The 22,300-nt window shown below is 41.5% G+C and overlaps 1 protein-coding gene across 1 annotated transcript in view; it reads left to right on the top strand.

The window, feature by feature from the left end:
• THSD7A (thrombospondin type 1 domain containing 7A) overlaps positions 1–22,300 on the top strand; it is a 443,828-nt gene that overhangs the window by 375,017 nt on the left and 46,511 nt on the right. The window contains exons 19-23 of the mRNA XM_077490719.1: positions 288–429; positions 2,827–2,942; positions 5,716–5,833; positions 6,409–6,554; positions 20,662–20,836. Coding sequence (XP_077346845.1) covers positions 288–429; positions 2,827–2,942; positions 5,716–5,833; positions 6,409–6,554; positions 20,662–20,836 — 697 coding nt within the window. The remainder of the gene's footprint in view (positions 1–287; positions 430–2,826; positions 2,943–5,715; positions 5,834–6,408; positions 6,555–20,661; positions 20,837–22,300) is intronic.

A 22,300-nucleotide genomic window follows, 5' to 3' on the forward strand; every position in this document is an offset into this window, starting at 1 on the left:
ACCGTCATTATGTCTGGAAGAGGCTCATTATCATGCAAATGGCGCCGCGTTTCTCCGTAATGACATGTTTAGCGTTTTAATTCTCGGCTTGAGTCTCAGGTTGTCGTTTGTTTAATTTGCTTGTCTGATGCGCGATTGTGTGTTTGCAGACTTGGCTTTATGATGGGGAAGCCTTTCCGCCTCGCCCAGCAATTTTATTTTATTTATTTTTTATTTTTGCCTTGAAATATTTTGCTTGGTTTTATTCATCAGAGATTACGTTTTTTTTTTTTTTTTTTTTTTTCTAGCCTTGTGACGGAACTGGCATTCGCGATCGATCAGCGGTCCCCATCAGACAGGCAGAGGAAGGCAAGGCTTGTCATATTGCCGCTGAGACCGAGCCGTGTACGCTGAATAAGAACTGCTTCCATTACGAGTACAACGTGACAGGTATGACACCCATAGACTGATCGACTTATTATCAAACGACTTAATTTAATTTTAATTGTCATCAAACACAGCCACTGTGCCCATCAATTGCAGCCTCACTGTACCATCAATCGCAGCCACTGTGCCCATCAATTGCCACCACTGTACCATCAAACGCACCTGCTGTGTCCATCAAACGCAGCCACTGTACCCATCAAATGCAGCCACTGTGCCCATCAATTGCCACCACTGTGCCATCAAACGCAGCCACTGTACCCATCAAATGCAGCCACTGTGCCCATCTATTGCCACCACTGTGCCATCAAACGCAGCCACTGTGTCCATCAATTGCCACCACTGTACCATCAAACGCACCTGCTGTTTCCATCAAACGCAGCCACTGTACCCATCAAATGCAGCCACTGTGCCCATCAATTGCCACCACTGTGCCATCAAACGCAGCCACTGTACCCATCAAATGCAGCCACTGTGCCCATCAATTGCCACCACTGTGCCATCAAACGCAGCCACTGTACCCATCAAATGCAGCCACTGTGCCCATCAATTGCCACCACTGTGCCATCCAACGCAGCCACTGTGTCCATCAATTGCCACCACTGTACCATCAAACGCAGCCGCTGTGCCCATCAAACGCAGCCGCTGTGCCCATCAAACGCAGCCGCTGTGCCCATCAAACGCAGCCGCTGTGCCCATCAAACGCAGCCACTGTACCCATCAAACACAGTCACTGTACCCATCAAACGGAGCCACTGTGCCCATCAATTGCCACCAATGTACCATCAAATGCAGCCACTGTGCCCATCAAACGCAGCCACTGTGCCCATCAAACGCAGCCACTGTGCCCATCAAACGCAGCCACTGTGCCCATCAAACGCAGCCACTGTGCCCATCAAACGCAGCCACTGTGCCCATCAATTGCCGCCACTGTACCATCAAACGCAGCCACTGTGCCCATCAAACGCAGCCACTGTGCCATATCAAACGCTCCCAAAGTGCAATCAAATGCTGCCACTGTGCCCCATCAAATGCCACTGTGCCATCAAATGCTGCCACTGTGCCCCATCAGATGCTTCCACTGTGCCATATCAAATGCTGCTTTGTTCGATCCAGCGCTGTGCATGTATGCAGCTCTTCTCTCCACTCACTTCCAGGCCCCGCATGCTTTGCTGGGGCAAATGGGGCCATTGGCTCCCAGTGCTGTCAATCAAAGCCAGTGACGAGGAAGCAGGGGGTGGAGCCAAGCAGCAGCGGGTCTCGGGAACAAAGATGCATGGGTGCCGCTCATGGGAAGTTGCTTGGACAGAGAGGAGGGGTCAGGAGCTCAATAGTCATCCAAAAAACAAAACAAATCACATGTCTACAATAGGGGGGCTTATCCCCTAGGCTCTTCCCAGTGAGGGAGTTGTAGACTGGGACACCGCCATGGGACAGCTGGACTCTTTCCCACCAACTTCCGGCTCTCTCCAGTGAGCTTCTCCGGATCCAACTTGATCCTTGTAATTCAGCTTGTAAATAGCCCCCCCCCCCCCCCCAGCTAAGACTAGCTGGGACCTCAAGTGGGGTACACACTATAAGAAAATCGGGCGAATGATCATCCCCTGATTGTTTCATAGCAAATCGAAACCGATGAACGAAAATTCTCATACGACAAAGGCTTTTTTTTTTTGTCGTTTTTTTTCTGATCATGCGCAGTCTTTCTTTTCTGTTTTTTCTTGTATGAAAACGGTACAGATTAAACAAAAATCATTCGTTCTTTTCCCGTAAGAGAAAAATCTTGGAGTTTGTCCCTTCGGGAATTTTCATACGAAAATATGGAATCGACTGTCGAAAGTTGTGCACACGCTATACGAAAATCGCACGAAAATTCTTTGGACGAAAATGTTCGCCCAATTTTCTTATAGTGTGTGTACAAGCCTTCAGTGTCTTCCTCCACAAATCCTTTCAGAAAACTGCCCCAGGGGGGACAGCCCATCCTCTCCCCTCCAGGAACTCTGCACCTGCTGTTCAGCCCTCTGACTATTTATGAGCTCTCCCTCCACCTACTGGGCACACCTGCTCAGGAATTAGATAGGGTTCCATAAACATTCAGGCTGCATGCCCTGCTCTTCCTCCCACTATGATTCTACACTCCTTTAGTATACAGGGGAAAGTAAGAGAGCAGCATCCTGTGAGACACTGAGCAGACCTAAACAATCAACCCCTGCTCCACTGATTACAGAGGAGCTAAACTAAATTTACCTATATAGATATTTAGATGACTGCTTATGAAGGTAAGCAATACTATATTGGATTTTTTGTATTGGGTTTATTGACACTTTATATTATTATAGATTAAACTTCTATACTGTTTAAGAAAGTAGACTCCATACTACTAAACCTTTTGTCTGCTGCCTGCAGATTGGAGCACGTGTCAGCTCAGCGAAAAGGCCGTTTGTGGGAATGGCATCAAAACACGAATGTTGGACTGCGTGAGGAGCGACGGCAAATCAGTCGATCTGAAGTTCTGTGAGGAGGTAGGTGTTTCTTCATCAGATGTCTGACTTTTCACTGAGTGGAGTCCTTATTAGACATGTGCAATTCGCTTAGTTCTGAATTTGTTTTCTTAACAAATTTTGCCAAATTTGTTCATTTCCAAATTTTGGCAAATTGTTAATTTCCAAATTTTGGCAAATTTGGTAATTTCCAAAATTTTGACAAATTTGTTAATTTCCGAATTTTGACAAATTCGTTAATTACCGAATTTCCAAATTTTTCGATTTCCAAAATTCAGAATTTTCGAATTTCCGAATGATCAAATTTCCTAATTTTCAAAAATTCTATATTTCACAAATTCAAAATGTGGGAACATCGGAAATTCTGAATTTTGGAAGTTCGGAAATTTTGAAATTCGGAAATTTTAAATTTTGGAAATTGGAAAATTCTAAATTTCAAATATTCTAAATTTCTGAAATTGGAAATTTAGAATTTTTGGAAATTGGAAATTCTGAAATTGGAAATTAGTAAATTCTAATTTTCCGAAATTTGGAAATTCTGAAATTTGGAAATTCTGAAATTCGAAATTTGGAAATTCAAAAATTCTGAAATTCCAAATTTTGGAAATTCAGAAGTTCAGAAATTTGACATTTCAGAAATGAGAAAACTAAAAATTAGGAAATTAGAAAATTCGAAATTACAAAATTTGAAAAGTCTAAAATTTGGAAATTTGAAAATCCAAAAATAAGAATGAAAATCTGAACATTCAAAAGAATGAAAATCTGAAAACCCCCCGAAAATGTGAAATAATAACTAACTAATAATAAATATTAAATAATAGGTATTGGAATTTCCTTTCAAATTTGGCTGTTAGTGAACTTAACAAATACAAATGTATCCGAATTTACGAATTATCTGAAATAATGAATGCCACATCTAAACGAATGGAATGTAACAATCTAATAATAATAAATTATAATAATAATAAAACATTTTTATTATTATTATTTATTATTAATTTGTTCCATTCCATTTGTTTAGATGCAGCATTCATTATTTCGGATAATTCGTAACTTCAGCTAAATTTGTATTAGTTACATTCACTAACAGCCACATTTGAAAGGAAATTCCAATACCTATTATTTAATATTTATTATTAGTCAGTTATTTCTGATTTTTGGGGGTTTTTCATATTTTCATTCTTTTGAATGTTCAGATTTTCATTCTTATAACTTCAGATAACTTTGTATCGTTACGTTCATTCCAGCTGTCAGTGCTGGGCTCAAACTGGTAACTTTCTAGCAGAGATCTTTCACAGCTTCTCTTTGCTTATACAGAGTTGCTGTGGTACTCAACTAGAAAGCTTATTAAAAATGGCAACCACTAAACGGACGCAAGTTAAAGTAGTACTAAAACTATAGGCAAAATGTTTTGTTTTTTCATTTTGGATAGAGCAAGGGAGGGTTATAACCCCTGTCGGTTTTATTTTTTTATTTTTTCCCATTTGTGTCCCATTGCAGAGATTTCCTTTCACTTCCTGTCCTGTAGCCTAACAGAAAGTGAGAAGAAATCCCTGCAAATTAAGGGAATAACGTGGGGACCCCAAGGTCCCCAGAACTATTGTCCTCATTGGAAGATTATCCATTTATTACTTTTCTGGGGAGAAGCCAAAATGGGGGGATTTTCTTTCACTTTCAATGATCATGATAAATAATGCTCCCACAGTATTTTTTACTGACAAAACATGGACAATTTACTGATAGAACACATTTTTTTTTTTTACTGACAACCTGAAAAAACGTCAGAGCTCCTGAAAAAAACCCAAGAGAACCGATGATTAGGATTCTAACGGTGCCCATGACAAAGGAATATACATAGTTTATATAAAAATAGAGATTTTATTACATGAAACAACAACAAATAATGGGTTCAATAAAAAGTTCATTAAAAACTATTGGCATATATATAAGAAGTGATCAATACTTGTTGTTCTATCCCAACATGTTTCGCCAACATTGGCTTCTTCAGGGGATTTCTACGGACCACCAGTTTTCATATGGCTTTAGTAATAAGATCACATACATAAGCCAATGGTAATAACTAATGACCATTGACTTATGTAAGTGTTCTCATGTTCCATATACTCTATATTGTCAAAAGTATTGTGGCGCCTGCCTTTACATGTCCATGAACTTTACTGGCATCCCAGTCTTAGTCCGTAATGTTCAATATTGAGTTGGCCCACCAATGCAGCTATAACAGCTTCAACTCTTCTGGGAAGGCCGTCCACAAGGTTTAGGAGTGTGTCTATGGGAGTGTTTGACTATTCTTCCAGAAGCGCATTTGTGAGGTCAGGCACTGATGTTGGGCGAGAAGGCCTGGCTCACAGTCTGCTCTCTAATTCATCCCAAAGGTGTTCTATCGGGTTGAAGTCAGGACTCTGTGCAGGCCAGTCAAGTTCCTCCACCCCAAACTTGCTCATCCATGTCTTTTTGGACCTTGCTTTGTGCACTGGTGCGCAGTCATGTTGGACCCGGAAGGGGCCATCCACAAACTGTTCCCACAAAGTTGTCCGAAATGTCTTGGTATGCTGACGCCTTAAGAGTTCCCTTCACTGGAACTAAGGGGCCAAGCCCAACCCCTGAAAAACAACCCCCACACCATAATCCCCCCTCCACCACATGATTTGGACCAGTGCACAGGGCAATATCCATGTATTAATATCTCGTGCTCTTAGGTAACACATTAATTTTCAACTTGTGTATTTGGTTGTTTGGCTTTGCTCTTTGGTAAAACGTATGCCCTTCATTACAGCTAGGACTGGAGAAGACATGGCAGATGAACATCTCCTGTGTGGTCGAATGTCCTCTAAATTGCCAGCTCTCTGATTGGTCCCCTTGGTCAGCATGCTCACAAGGCTGTGGATTGGCAGGTCAGTATTTATCTTAAACCTCAAAATTATTGGAGTAACTGAGTTTGGAAGTCTTGGGTACCGTTGCAACGGAAGACCTTATATTTCCATGTGCCTGCACTGTGCATAATCATGTCAGTGATGGAGAACCTTGGCAATTGTCACTTATAATCCTTGAATTTATATCACCTGTAGTGCTGCACTCGTTTTTACACTAGCTTTTGATCAATTTATGTCAGTTGATGTGCTAGTGGCTATATTTTACTTTTTAAGCACAATTCTTTTCTTTTCTTTTCTTTTTTTTATATGAATTGAAGAAGAAATTCGATTTTTTTTTTTTACATTTTATTTAAAAAAAATATTAAATAAAAAAATAATAATAAAAATTATTAATAATAATAATAATAAAAGTAAAAAATATTGTGTTTTTTTTCCCTTTGTTTTCTTTGTTCTTTGTTTTGTTTATAGTGTAAAAAAAATAATAATAAAAAAAATAATAAATAAAAAAAATAATAATAAATATATAGATTTATATATATTAATATTACATTACATACTCTTCTAGAATGATAATAATTTAGATATTTGCATTGCAGGGAAGATGATGCGGAAGAGAACTGTGATCCAGCCTTCTCAGGGAGATGGGCGCCCGTGTCCTTCTCAGATGCAGCAGTCCAAGCCTTGCCCGGTGAAGCCGTGTTACCGATGGCAGTATGGGCGCTGGTCCCTGTGTGCTGTGGAGGTATGGCACTTCTGAAATATTTCTTTACAGTCATCCATAAACTGAGTGGAGTACAACTCTGCTCAAAGTCAGTCAATATGTAGAGTACACTTGTTATCCCAATCTCTAGCATTTGGACAACCGTCTTGGATAATCTTCATAATAGACATGTGCAATTATTTTCGTAAAGAAATGAAATTCGGCCGAATATTACATCTTTCGGACATTTGGATGCATCCGAAATGTCCGAATAAAAAAATTACGAATTTCAACTAATACGAAAGAAATTAAAGCGGATATAACTAATTAATTCGACATGATTCGGTAATTCGTTAAAGGTCTAATGAAACAAAAGGTCAACTCAAAATAAATCTTCCAGTCCAATCAGCTGATTAATTTTGTGCTGGAGGTTGGATTACTGGCAAACTGCATTCCTGAGAACTGTGTGAGAAGATTGTTGTATTGTATTTGAGCCGAGGAGAAGAGATATTGTCATTGTGTGTGTTCAATAAACAAACAACTTTCTAAACTACGAATCGTTAACTAGAATATATATACATGCAAAAATATCAAATTTCAAATAATATGAATGAAATTATGGCGCATAAAACAAATGAATTCGACATGATTCGAGATTCAGTATAACGAATTTCGACACTCTACAGAAATAACGAATTATCCAAAAACGTATTAACGTAACATAACGAATATAACAGAACGAAATTGTGTATTTTACAAATGACAACGAACCGAAACTAAACGTTGTCCACAAGTCTACTCCATAATTTACCTAATGTATTTCCTATGATTAGCAGCTCCATCTAGTGGCCATAGTTTGGTATTTTGCTGAAATATCTCAATCAGGGAAATACAGCATTATGGCCACTGGATGGAGCTGGCGAATATGGGAAATAAACATTAGGCAAATCATTTGGATTATTCATGAGGGTTGTGTGAATGCTCGAGAGACGTTTATGATTAGACCCCTAAACGTCAGGAAAAGGGGCTGTTTTATATAAAAAATCTCTAAAAAGGGATTCTAGAAAGAAAACCGGTCTTGCAGTAGAATAACTGTTTTTTTTACCATTTTTAGCTCTATGTGGGAATGTGATCAGCTAAAAAGAACTTCATGCTGAGAGCCTATGCTTCATGATGCTAACTAATGGCTGCGCTATTTATCAGTTGTGATGCACTTTCTGCTCTATGAATTGGTAGTGCAGCATTTATATTCCTATTTATTCCATCGTTGTTCTTTCCCTAACCCTTCCCCTTTCACACCCCTAATGCCTTCTCTCTGGCCATCTTGGCCGGCCCCAGCGGGGACGACATAATTCCTGCGTATGCACACAAGAGTTCATTCGTCCCACAACTTGACAGATGCCAGGATCGTACACTAACCCGAGCATACGCCGTTTAAGAAGTTTGCGCGGAGGAAGGTAAACATTCTTTATTGCAGAAGAGACATTGTAGGGTTCATTTCACTTAAGACATTGAGCATGTCTACTTGCTCAATGAAGAGAATTTTCACTTAGCTTAGTGAATGTGTTGAAAATTCACTTAGCAATAAATCAGGGCTGTCTTTAAGACAGGGCAAAAGGGGCAGCTGCCCTAAGCCCTGTCATTGTTGTGGGGCCCAAAGCAGATACCTCATACTTGCCAACTATCCCAGTTTAAAAGTTTTAAAGTCTCATGCTGTGTCCTGATATCTCAGTGTGAAGTGCTGGTACTAATGCTGCCCTGCTCCGCCCTATTGTTGTGTACAGATGACTCACCTGCAGACCCTTTGTTTACATGTAAATAACCGGCATTCATATGTAAATCGTGACGCCATTCTTAAGTAAACAACTGCGGCCAGCTGCATTGATATCTAAATAAGGGCGACATTCATATGTATATCATGCCCCCCTGCAGTGAGGAGATGATGTGCTGTAACCTCTAGCAATCAATCAGTAAACAGTATTACTGTACAGTAATCTCTAGCAACCAATTAACAAGCAGAAATCATTTGCTGTAACCTCTAGCAACTAATCAGTGAGCCGTAATGTGTGCTGTAACCTCTATCAACCAGACAGTAAGTAGTAATGATATGCTGTAACAGCTGCCAACCATTCACAATTGCTGCCTGCTCTGATACAGTAAACTCATTTTAAGTCTAGCTGCTATTTATTGTATATATTGTATGCAGATGTAGAGTGAAATTGCATGGGGGGGGGGGGGGGGGGGGCCAAGAAAATTTTTCCCCACGGTCCAATCAACATTAAAGACGGCCCTGTAATAAATAAATAACCAAATCACGTGCAAGGAAAACGAAAAGCAAAAAAATAGAAAATGTTTGCTTGCACATGATTTGATGATGGAAGTCAGGAAGCATCACTCCTTTCACTAACCCATGCAAAGTGAAAATGCTATTTGCTAAGTGAAAAGCCTATTTGTCTATAGTAAAATTACTAATTTTCCAGTATGTCTCTTCTGCAATTACAAAAACAAAAGCCTTCCAGCTTGAAAACTTTTACATTTAGGTTAAAGTTTTGCTTTAAAGCAGGGGTGTCCAAACTTTTTTCAAAGAGGGCCGGATTTCATGAAGTGATAATGCATGAGGGCCGACCATTTTGCCTGACTTTTTTTGAACCGTTAAAATGAAATGCAAATTAAATTTTTAACCAAAGTTTATTGCAAACGGCATACTTTTCATTTCGTCACATGGATGACAAATCTACACAGGTGTTAAATCACTCTGCCTTTCATATATGACACCCCCAGATCCGTCCGCATATCGCAGTGCGATCTGCGCACACACACAGGAATCGGATCGCATGGTGTGAACACCCATGCGATCTGATTCTGCTGCGGACCAAAAAAAGGGTCCCGTGCGAGTTTGCTGCGGGAGCGATGCGAATTCAGCCATACTATCTGTATGGCTGAACTCGCATCGCTACGGAGATCGGATATGATTTGCACTGCAGTGCGGTGCGAATCACATCCGGATCTCCCCCCGCAGCAGTGTGAACCCAGCCTTATTCTCTCTCTCTCTCTTTAATTCTCTCTCGCTTTAATTCTCTCTCTCTTTATTTCTCTCTCTCTTTAATTCTCTTTATTTCTCTCTCTAATTCTCTTTAATTCTCTTTATTCCTCTCTCTCTTTAATATTCTCTCTTTAATATTCTCCCTCTTTAATTCGCTTTAATTCTCTTTATCGGTAATTATCTTTACCTTTTTTCTCCTCTGTTCTGGCTTTCAGGCAGCTGACAGCGTGCGGCGCCGCCGCAAACAATCCGCGCCGCCAATCACAGGCACTGAGAGATCTGCAGCTGCTGCAGGGACAGCTCAGTGTCTGCTATTGGCGGCGTGTGCTGTCAGCTTCCCGGAGGCCTTGGACCGCCCCCAGCATCTGACCGTCAGTGGGAGGCGGGGATGAGAGGCGGGGTGAGAGGCACTAGCAGCCAATCACCGCCACCAATCCCCGCCGGAATCACAGGCTCCGGACCTGCCGCACACGCCTCAGCTTGTTAGAGAGGCGCTTGGGGTGTGCGGAGCCAGGCGGGCCATAATGCAGGAGAGGCTGGGGGCAAGGTGGGGGCCATACAAAACCGGACCGCGGGCCGGACTTTGGACATGACTGCTTTAAAGCAAGGGACAGTTATATAATGATTAAGAGCTCCCTCTAGTGGCTGATCTACAAATCCTCTACAATAACAAGAGCGCAAAAAACATGTTTTTTAAGGGTAAACACTAAAATAATGTAAATGTATGCTAGTTGAAAACACAATATGCTGTCTATTTAATATAAATAATATTGTTGGCGTTATTATTTATTTATAAAAAAATGTGTCTAGTTTATAATTATAAATGTATATAGGGCATCATTATTTTTTCATTATGCACGCAGGCTATGCTTCCTACTACAGCTGTGCAGTGACTGCACTTCACCACTCCTAGACATGTGCACTGCCGAAAAATCTGTTCATTTTCATTTCAATTTTTTATTTTTTTTGTCATTCGCTATGATCGCAATTTGTCAATTCATAAATTTGAAAATGTGAAAATTCGAAAAATGTAAAAATCTGAAAATAAGAAAGAAAATCTGAAAATTCTAAAGAATAACTTAACTAACTAATAATAACTATTAAATTATAGGTATTGTAATTTGCTTTCAAATTTGGCTGTTAGGGAACGTAACGAATATAAATTTATCTGAAGTTACGAATTATCTGAAATAACAAATTCCATATCTAAACAAATGCAACTGAATAAATTAATAATTAATAATAATAATATTTTTTTATTATTATTTATTATTAATAATTCTTTAAGTTCCATTTGTTTAGAGGCGGCATGCATTATTTTGCATAATTTGTAACATCGGATAAATTCGTATTCGTTACGTTCACTAACAGCCAAATTTGAAAGGAAATTCCATTATCTATAATTTAATAGTAATAGTTAAGTTATTATTAGTTGTTATTTCAGATTTTGGGGTTTTCAAGTTTCCGAATTTAGGCATTTCCGAATTTCCAAATTTAGGAATTTCCGAATTTAGGAATTTTCTAATTTACGAAATTTCCAGTCTCCAATATTCTAATTTACAAATATTCGGAAAAATTTGTTAAACAAGTTTTTGTTAATTTGGATATATTTCCAAACTAACGAATTTGTTGAAATTAGTTAAAAACAAATTTGAAACGAAACTTATTGCACATGTCTAACTACTCCTTCCCATAGCAAATTTACTGGTCATGTCAGACCTTATGGTCACCAGCTGCTGTGATCTCTCTGCAGCTGAACTTTTCCCTATTAAGATGCAGTAAGCTGCAGTGGGAGGAGTGAAACACATTGGGGTGTGGCCTGGCGGGGGGTCCAGGCTGAGACTACCACTTGTCTACACACAGCAGGTCTTGTTCTGATGTGGGGCTCCCGGGATCTTCTACTCTTATCTAGAAGGCAGATGAGACCTGAGTCATTACAGTGAGTTTACACAGTTTCATAGGGTAACATGCAAAGCTGATGCTGCCAATCCCCTGCTGTGTGTTGCGAGGTGTGTGTGTGTGTGGGGGGGGGGTTACATAGTACGTGAGACGAAAAAAGAGTGCATCAAGTCCAACCAATGTGTGTGATTATATGTCAGTATTACATTGTATATCCCTGTATGTTGCGGTCGTTCAGGTGCTTATCTAATAGTTTCTTGAAACTATCAATGCCCCCCGCTGAGACCACCGCCTGTGGAAGGGAATTCCACATCCTTGCCACTCTTAAAGTAAAGAACCCTCTACGTAGTTTAAGGTTAAACCTCTTTTCTTCTCATTTTAGTGAGTGGCTACGGGTCTTGTTAAACTCCCTTCTGTGAAAAAGTTTTATCCCTATTGTGGGGTCACCAGTACTTTATTTGTAAATCGAAATCATATCCCCTCTCAAGCGTTTCTTCTCCAGAGAGAATACGTTCAGTGCTCCCAACCTTTCCTCATAACTAATATCCTCCAGACCCTTTATTAGTTTTGTTGCCCTTCTTTGTACTCGCTCCATTTCCAGTACATCCTTCCTGAGGACTGGTGCCCAGAACTGGACAGCATATTCCAGGTGAGGCCAGACCAGAGTCTTGTAGAGCGGGAGAATTATCGTTTTATCTCTGGAATGAATCCCCTTTTTAATGCATGCCAATATTCAGTTTGCTTTGTTAGCAGCAGCTTGGCATTGCATGCCATTGCTGAACCTATCATCTACTAGGACCCCCAGGTCCTTTTCCATCCTAGATTCCCCCAGAGAATTGGTTTGCATTCATATTTTTGCCACCCAAATGTATTATTTTATATTTTTCTACATTGGACCTCATTTGCCATGTAGTTGCCCACCCCATTAATTTGTTCAGATCTTTTTGCAAGGTTTCCACATCCTGCAGAGAAGTTATTACCCTGCTTAGCTTAAGCCCCGTACACACTATCAGATTTTCTGCTTATTTTTGTCTTCAGATTTACCAAAACCATATAATATGAGGTCAAACCTTAGGAGTTTCAATGTGTATGAAATCAGACAGGCCCATGCAATACATGGTTTTGGTAAATCTAACGACAAAAATCAGAAGAAAATCTGATAGTGTGTATGGGGCTTTAGTATTGTCCGCAAATACAGAGATTGAACTGTTTACCCCATCCTCCAGGTCGTTTATGAACAAATTAAATAGGATTGGTCCCAGGACAGAACGCTGGGGGACCCCACTACCCACCCCTGACCATTCCGAGTACTCCCCATTTATCACCACCCTCTGAACTCGTCCTTGTAGTCAGTTTTCAATCCATATACTCACCCTATGGTCCATGCCAACAGACCTTATTTTGTACAGTAAACGTTTACGGGGAACTGTGTCAAATGCTTTTGCAAAATCCAGATACACCACGTCTACGGGCCTTCCTTTATCTAGATGGCAACTCGCCTCCTCATAGAAGGTTAATAGATTGGTTTGGCAAGAACGATTCTTCATGAATCCATGCTGATTACTGCTAATGATACCGTTCTCATTACTAAAATCTTGTATATAGTCCCTTATCATCCCTTCCAAGAGTTTACATACTATTGATGTTAGGCTAACTGGTCTGTAATTCCCAGGGATGTATTTTGGGCCCTTTTTAAATATTGGTGCTACATTGGCTTTTCTCCAATCAGCTGGTACCATTCCAGTCAGTAGACTGTCAGTAAAAATTAGGAACAATGGTCTGGCAATTACTTGACTGAGTTCCCTAAGTACCCTCGGGTGCAAGCCACCCGGTCCCAGCGATTTATTAATGTTAAGTTTCCCAAGTCTAATTCTAATTCTGTCCTCTGTTAACCATGGAGGTGCTTCCTGTGATGTGTCACGAGGATAAACACTGCAGTTTTGGTTACTGAAGCCCCCCGATTCCCTCGTGAAGACTGAGGAGAAGAATAAATTCATTACCTTCGCCATCTCCCCATCTTTTATAAGCAGATGTCCTTCCTTGTTCTGCGGGATTACTTGCTGTCGGCATCTACTGCCAGAGGTAACAAATGCAAATAGCAGAGGAAGGAGAGAGCAGACATAAATCACACTGAGTGCTTTGGATTAAGGCAAATACACACTATAGAAGAATAGGCTTTGTTCATTTTTCATTTCAGAGGTTTACAACCATTTGATGGTGGAAAAATGGAAACGCTGAAAAATTTCCTGTTCAGAAGCAAAAAAGCTCAAAATGTTTTAGCTCTACAATTCAACCCGTATAATGATGTTCAACCATGATAGACTATTTTTAGACAAGCAAACATTTGACTTGAACTCAACATGAAGAGGCTCTCTTGTGTCTCTGGGATGGCCAGTAATAAGAAAATATACCCAACTTTTATCTAATGCCGCACTCCACAGTTCTTATTCAGATCATCCCCGGTATCTTCACATATATTTCATATATTCTGCAGCCCACACAGCCTGATTGCAATCGGCAGAGCACAAGGAGCAATAACGTATATTGTGTAAGATAACCTTACACTTCAATAAAATGCCAACCCCTCTAAGTGGCGGTAAGATGTGTCAGCAGCAATCATGTGATTACCGCGTTCCCTCTAGATTCTGGAATAACAGACACGAGTCGTTGCTTAGCTGATTTGCAGGTAAAAGCATTTTTTTCCGTCTGCCGGCGTGCATTACATTGTAATACAATCTGGAAATGGCATGTGAAATCCCACAGGCTCCTCGTTAGACCAAATACAACCGTACCGGGTTATTTCATCATATTATGCTCAATAAATGACAGACTAGTTCTAAAAAAATAAAATCAACCAAGGCAATGTAGACTGCAAAAAACGTCTGTTAGTATTTCTTAGGAGGAAGCCTGTAGACTCTGTCACTAACGTCAAAATTGCTTATGCCGCGTACACACGATCGGAATTTCGGCCAGAAAAAAGACAGATGAGAGCTTTTCATTGGAAAATGCAACCGTGTGTACGCTCCATCAGAATTTAGCTGTCCGAATTTCCGCCAGGCAAAAATTAATAGCATGTTCTCAATTTTCCCGACGGAAAAACTTTCTATCGGAAATTCTGATCGTGTGTATGCAATTCCGACGCGCCAAAAATCACGCATGCTCAGATTCAACTACGAGACAGAAGCTACTGGCTACTGGCTATTGAACTTCCTTTTTCTAGTCCCGTCGTACGTGTTGTACGTCACCGCGTTCTTAACGATCGGAATTTGGTGTGACCGTGTGTAGGCAAGACAGCTCGAGTGGAATTCCGTCGGAAATTCCATCGGGAAAACCATCAGAGCTTCTTCCGACGAGAATTCAGATCGTGTGTACGCGGCATTAGAGTAGTGAATCGATGGCACTGGAGCCTTAAAGGCATTGTACACTTTCAAATGTGTTTATTATTTCACCAGGTATTAGTGTAGTTCTATTCCCTGTGCCCTTTGTTTGCCTTATGCCGTGTACACACGATCGAATTGTCCGGCGTACTTAGTCCGGCGAACAATCCGGCGCATAGTCCGGCGGAATTTCTACCGAACGGACTTGGCCACACATGGACACACGGAAAGTCCGCCGATTGGTAGCGCGATGACGTACAGCGCGTACGAAGGAACTAGAAAAAGGAAGTTCTATAGCCAGAAGCCAATAGCTTTCTTTTCGTACTTGCTTCTGAGCATGCGTCATTCTTAGTCCGCCAGACTAGCATACTCGCGAACGTATTGTCCGCTGAAACCCAAGTCCGGAGGAAAGATTGGGCTGCAAAACTACTTTCTAAGTCCGCCAGACTTTACACTGAAAAAGTCCGCTGAAGCCCACACACGATCAGATTGTCTGGTGAAATGCGGTCCGGCGGACTAAGTACGCCGGACAATTTGATCGTGTGTACGCGGCAGTACTTGTAATGATGTGCTCACATGTTGCTGTTGCAGTTTGTGGTGTCATAGCCGATCCCCTATATCCATGTCGTTATTCACCTGGCTTGTCCCTAATTGCTAAAGGGTCAGGTGACTTTATTTTTTCCAACATCCAACCCATGCCTCACCATATCCTCTGTTTTGCATCACAAATGTGGGAAGTGTAAAGCCACATGATCGGATTTTCCAACAGGAATTGTGTGATGACAGGCTGTTGGCGGAAAATCAGACCGCTTGTACGCTCCATTGGACAATTGTTGTCGGATTTTCCATGGACAAATGTTGGATGGCAGGTTTATAGATTTTCCACTGACAAATGTCTGTTGTCGGATTTTCCAAGCAGGTGTACACAAGTCTGTCAGACAAAAGCCCAAAGTACAAACACGCACGCTCGGAAGCAAGGACGAGCCGGAAGCAGTCGGTCTTGTAAACTAGCGTTCGTAATGGAGAATTAACATTCGTGACATGGCAAATTATGAAATCTGGAAATGCAGCCCACGTTTCTCTTCTTTTTTAATAGGATAATAATGAAGCTGCTTTGCTGGTGATACTGATGGAGTTATTACAAACACATTTGCAACTGCTTTTTTTTTCTAGTGATATCAAGAATAATATTATTATGATTTTTTTTCTTTTTCTTTTTCTTTGGGAAAATTATCACAACACCATTATCCCGTCGTTTATAAGATAAAAGATACACTATGTTGGTGTCCCTTGTCAATTTTACATTGTATTTTTTTAAATGTAACTGCCTACTCCCAAACTGTCATTTGAAGTAAAACACACAGCCAAGTATTATTGTACACTATTTTTTTATTGCGCATTAAAAAAAGAAAACATATAAAATTAGACATGATATCTGCCAATAGAACTTAACCGAAAAGTGCATTCTATGCCTCCAAAAATATAGAAAATATACCAAATCAAATCATTATTATTCAACCCAAAAAATAATGTCAAAGCAATAACTCCAAGGCCAATAATAAATAACACGTTATCTCCTCCGGTTCCGCAACATGTCTGGTTGACGAACAACCGTTCAGAAACGAACTGAAAAGCACGAAATGAAAAGTGCGAATCAACACTCACCAAGCTTCTACTAACATGGAATTAGCAGAAGGAGCCCAAAGGGTGGCGCTAAAGAGCTGAAAAAACACTGAGTTTGTCACTATGTTCGTATTTGTTGGCCAACAATTCCTTGCCGTTTGTATGCAAGACAAGTTTGTGCCAACGCCCTTCAGACAAAAGTTCGCGATTTTGTTGGCCAACAATCTGATCGTGTATATGAGGCTTTACTGTGATGAAAAACTTCTCTTCCTATCATTGTCTGCCTGTTTGTGTCTGTGTCAGATCGAATTATTGTGTAGCTTTAACCTGCATAAGACAAGACTGAGAAACCAAGGGACTGTGGGATGTATAGTTTCTTCACGGGAAGTGTGAGACAGAGATCAAGCATTAATCTATGTAGTGACATGAAACATGCCCCATGTATGAACACAAAGAGAAACTTCTGACACTGGAATGGGAATATCTACTCTACTAAAGGCTGTGTGTACAAGGCAATAAATGGAATTGTGAAACTACATGATCAATGTACATCTTATGCGGGAGAAAAAAAACAAGTGCAGGTTTGAAGGTTTATTAACCGATTGCCGACCAGCCGCCGTCATTATACTGGGGCAGGTTGGCATACACACTCACTTTATTAGGTACACCTGTTCAATTGCTCGGTAACACAAATTGATCAGCCAACCACATGGCAGCAATTCAATGTATTTAGGCATCTAGACATGAGGTGAAGACAACTTGCTGAAGTTCAAACCGAGCATCAGAACGGGGGAACAAAGGGGATTTAAGTGACTTTGAACGTGGCATGGTTGTTGGTGCCAGACGGGCTGCTCTGAGTATTTCAAAAACTGCTGATCTACCGGGATATTCACATATTTACATATTTACACATATTTACAGAGAATGATCCAAAAAAGAGAAAATATCCAGTGAGCGGTAACTGTGTGGAGGAAAATGCCTTGTTGATGTGAGAAGAGAATGGGCAGACTGGTTTGAGATTATAGAAAGGCAACAGTAACTCAAATAACCTCTCGTTACAACCAATGTATGCAGAATACCATCTCTGAACGCACAACACATTGAACCTTGAAGCAGATGGGCTACAGCAGCAGAAGACCACACCGGGTGCCACTCTTGTCAGCTAAGAACAGGAAACCGAGCCTACAATTTCGCACAGGATCACCAAAATTGGACAATAGAAGATTGGAAAAACATTGCCTGGTCTGATAAGTCTCCCTTTCAGCTGCGACATGCAGATAGTCGGGTCAGAATTTGGTGTAAAGAACATGAAAGCATGGATCCAGCCTGCCTTGTATCAACGGTTCAGGCTGGCGGTGGTGGTGTAATGGTTTCTTGGAACACTTTGGGCCCCTTAATACCAATTGAGCATTGTTTAAACACCACAACCTACTTGAGTATTGTTGCTGACCATGTCCATCCCTTGATGACTACAGTTCCCCATCTTCTGATGGCTCCTTCCAGCAGGATAATGCCCCATGTCACAAAGCTCCAATCATCTCACCACTGGACAATGAGGTCACTGTCCTCCAATGGCCTCCACACTCACCACATCTCATCCAATAGAGCACCTTTGGGATGTGGCGGAATGGAAGATTTGCATCATGGATGTGCAGCCAACAAATCGACAGAAACTGTGTGATGCTATCATGTCACTACGGAGCAAAATCTCTGAGGAATGTTTGCAACACCTTGCTGTATCTATGCCACGAAGAACGAAAGCAAAAGGGGGTCCAACCCGATACTAGCAAGGTGTACCTAATAAAGTGGCCGGTGAATGTATATAGTTGTGTTGGGGTGATTAAGCTCACGTGGTAGGTCCTTTTCTAATGAGTTGCGCCAGTTCAATCTGTATTGTAGAGCCTGACGGTCCACTTTTATTGAACAAAATGGGAAATTCACATAAACTTCAGTTGCCCACGCATGGGTTGTTCCACAAGAACATGAATAGTCAACTGAAAATGCCGAGCAGCCTGGCTCCCCAGTCAGTGGCACCGCTGACTGTATTGTCCAGCTTTCCTGGTTCTCTCGGCTTGCTCAACCTTTCGTTGCAGTGCCTCGCTGCACGCCCCACTCCCGGTTTCTGGGTAGGGGGTTCTCTTGACACCCCGATAAGAGCCAACCTGACTCCTGGGTGGAGACCTCCTGGCTGCTGGCCGGGGCCCCTCTGACCCTTGGTTGAGACCTCCTACAACTTGACTCCTGGCTGAAGGAAACCTCTGACCCCTGGGTGAGACTTCCTGTCTTCAACATGGGAGCGGTCTCCATACTGGAAGCCCTGAGCTATCCTCAGACTTCAGTATATAATGACCCTGCACACCTATGTATTCACACAGGCTGGAGGCATCCAGTAAAATACAGAAACGGGCATCTTTTTGGTGAGTGGGCAGCATCTTTGCACCAATGAACTACCACACTAGCTATGCAATGTGAGAACAGTTCAGTTTTGGGCACCAGTTCTCAAAAAGGATATCAGGGAACTGGAGAAAGGGCAGAGAAGGGCAACCAAACTGATAAGAGGCATGGAGGAGCTCAGCTATGAGGAAAGATTAGAGGAACTGAATTTATTCTCTCTTGATAAGAGGAGATTAAGGGGGGATATGATCAACATGTACAAATATATAAGGGGTCCATATAGTGAACTTTGTGTCGAGTTATTCACTTTACAGTCAACACTGAGGACACGGGGACACTCTTTACGTCTAGAGGAAAAGAGATTTCATCTCCAAATACGGAAAGGTTTCTTCACAGTAAGAGCTGTGAAAATGTGGAATAGACTCCCTCTAGAGGTGGTTCTGGCCAGCTCAGTGGATTGCTTTAAGAAAGGCCTGGATTATTTCCTAAGTGTACAGAATATAACTGGGTACTAACATTCATAGGTAAAGTTGATCCGGGGAAAATCCGATTGCCTCTCGGGGGATCAGGAAGGAATTTTTTCCCCTGCTTTAGCAAGTTGGATCATGCTCTGCTGGGGTTTTTTGCCTTCCTCTGGATCAACTGTGGGTATAGAATTGGGTATATGGGATTGTATGATATTATTATTATTTATTTATTTATTTATTTTGTGGTTGAACTGGATGGACTTGTGTCTTTTTTCAACCTGAATGACTATGTAACTATGTAACAATATTTAAATCTGTCCAAAGTAAGGTTTTATTCCAAACATCAACTGGGAATAGGCCAGCGTGTTTTGGGGGCCACACAATGCCCCCTTCATCAGGGCTTGTAAAAATATAAGGTCTGTTTGTGCACACTCAGGGCAGTGATATAAAATCAGAATTTGGTATGTTGCCAATAAGATGCCGGTAACGTTCTGCTGCTGGTTTGGCTAACCAATGTCAACATTTTCAGACAAAACCGTTTTTCATTTCATAAACAATTTTTGTTCCCTTGCAATGTGCCTTTAAACTTGCCAGAAAATGTGACTACTCCAGGAAGAGTCAGTTCCATAACACAGGACCCATCCCCCCCCCCCACTCTACTCTTCTGGGAGTCTCTAATTATGCTATATGCTGGTTCAGCTTCCCTAACCCTCTCCTCTACACCCTACATAACCGTTTATGTAGCTTTTGGGGGAGGAGCAACGGAGAATACTATATAGCAGTGATGGCGAACCTTGGCACCCCAGATGTTTTGGAACTACATTTCCCATGATGCTCCACTAGACTGCAGAGTGCATGAGCATCGTGGGAAATGTAGTTCCAAAACATCTGGGGTGCCAAGGTTCGCCATCACTGCTATAGAGCAGAAGTCTCCAAACTTTTGAAACAAAGGGCCAGTTTATTGCCCTTCAAACTTCACGAGGGGCGCGCTGTGGCCAGTGGGAGTGCAAAATGCCATAGGCTTAGTGGTCAGTGGGAGTAAAAAGAAGTACATCATTGGTGTCAGAGAATTAGTTCCCCATCAGGTGTTTCAGTGGGAAGAAAGTACCCCATTGTTGGTGACAGTGGGAGGAATAGTGTCCTAAGGGCTGGATAAAGGCAAGCAAAGGGCCACATTCAGCCTGTGGGCCGCAGTTTGGAGTCCACTACTATAGAGTGTCACCTGAATGGCAGCTGGGAGTCTGCTGAGGCTGCTGACATCACATCCAAGTTTGCAGAGGAACAGTGCATGCAGACATAAAACTGTGCAATACTATAATATAACACCTTCTCTTGGTCTTCAACAGGATGCCCAGTGTGGAGAAGGCACCCGATTCAGGAACATGTCCTGTGTGGTTTATGATGGCACTCCAGAAGACTCAGGGAAAATGGTGGATGAGGAGTTTTGTGGAGACATTGACCTCATTGTCAATGGTGATAAGAACATTGTACTGGAAGAGTCCTGTATCGTACCATGCCCAGGTAGGTATGGAGCTCCTCTAGGAGGACGGTGTGCGTCTTTCTGCGTCTTTAGAGACCAATCAGAATAAAGCTGAAGGTCAGACAGAATAATTTTTCAGTTTAGTTTGAATACAGTGGAGTAGGCTTAGCCCTTGTACACACGGTCGGAGAATCCGTCGGAATGTGTCCTATCGGACCGTGTCGTCGGATAATCCGACTGTGTGTGGTATGTATCGGACTGATTCCGTTGGAATATCCGTCCGACCCAATTTTCCAACATGTTGGAAATATTTCCCGACCAACTGGTCCGCTCGGACATACTCCGATCATGTGTAGAGAATTCCAATCGGACCAAGTGCCACGCATGCTCAGATCAAATTCCTACATCAAAGCTATTGGCTACTAGCCTGAGTGTAGTCCCATCGTAACGAAATTACATCATCACGTTCTGAAAGATCGGATTTTTCGACAACTTAGTCCGACCGTGTGTATGCAACAGTTTCGGGCAAGATCCGACGGAGAAAATCCGACGGAGAAAATCCGACGGAGAAAATCCGACGGATTTGGTTGTCGAAATCTCCGACAGTGTGTACAGGGGCTAAGAATTCCTGTTGTGTTTAAATTATGTCTGCAATTCTGTTGGGGAGATTTCCCTTGATTTGTGTTTCTCAGTGACACCAGGGCAAGGAATGTGGGGAAGGGGAAGGCAGGGTCACTGGAACAGGAAGGCGCTCACCAAAAAAGATTCTAACTTTTCTATACTCTGGCACATTATGAAGTCCAACACTTATAAAATTTGTATTATTGGAGGACAAGATGCGTGAAGCCCAACTGGAACCTCTTTCTCTAAATCCTCGTACACATGCTTTGACTTTTGGATGACAGAACGTCCGATTTTTGTGGCATGCTAGTTTCATGTCGAAAGGGAAGAGGTTACCAACAATACGAGAATTTTCGTTTGACGGAATACAGCGTCAGAAGTGACGTAACGTGTTGGATAGTTTTGTATGTGTTATTTCGTTTCTGAGCATGTATAGTCTTGCTATTACAATTTTTTTTTTCGTACGAAAACCATACTGATGAAACGAAAATCAGACGTTAAGTTCACATCCGACAAATTTTATAGTCTGCACATCCAGATTTGGTCTGAGGAAAAAGTGAAATCGGCTGTCGAAAGCACCATACTAACAGTAAGATTTGCGGATGGTCGGTCATCGTAACACAATTGACGTCCGAAAATCAAAGCGTGTCTACTGGCCTTGAGAAGTTCTAGGTGGGGCCTCATGCAGCTTGTCCTGGAATAATAAAGATTTACAAGTTTTGAACTTCATGGTGTGCCACAGACTGTTTTTTTTTTCAGGATATGTTGGCAGTTTGGGGTTTCCAGTCCTGTTTGTCAAATGCTTTGGTCAAAAAGTAGGAAGTTGCTGCTTTGAAGGATACAGCACCGTTACTGCGGACTTGTATAATGACATGCACATGAAT

The sequence above is a fragment of the Lithobates pipiens genome, unplaced genomic scaffold (genome assembly GCF_037356315.1).
Source record: "Lithobates pipiens isolate NorthernLeopardFrog02 unplaced genomic scaffold, aLitPip1_a1.2 Scaffold_19, whole genome shotgun sequence".
NCBI lineage: Eukaryota > Metazoa > Chordata > Amphibia > Anura > Ranidae > Lithobates > Lithobates pipiens.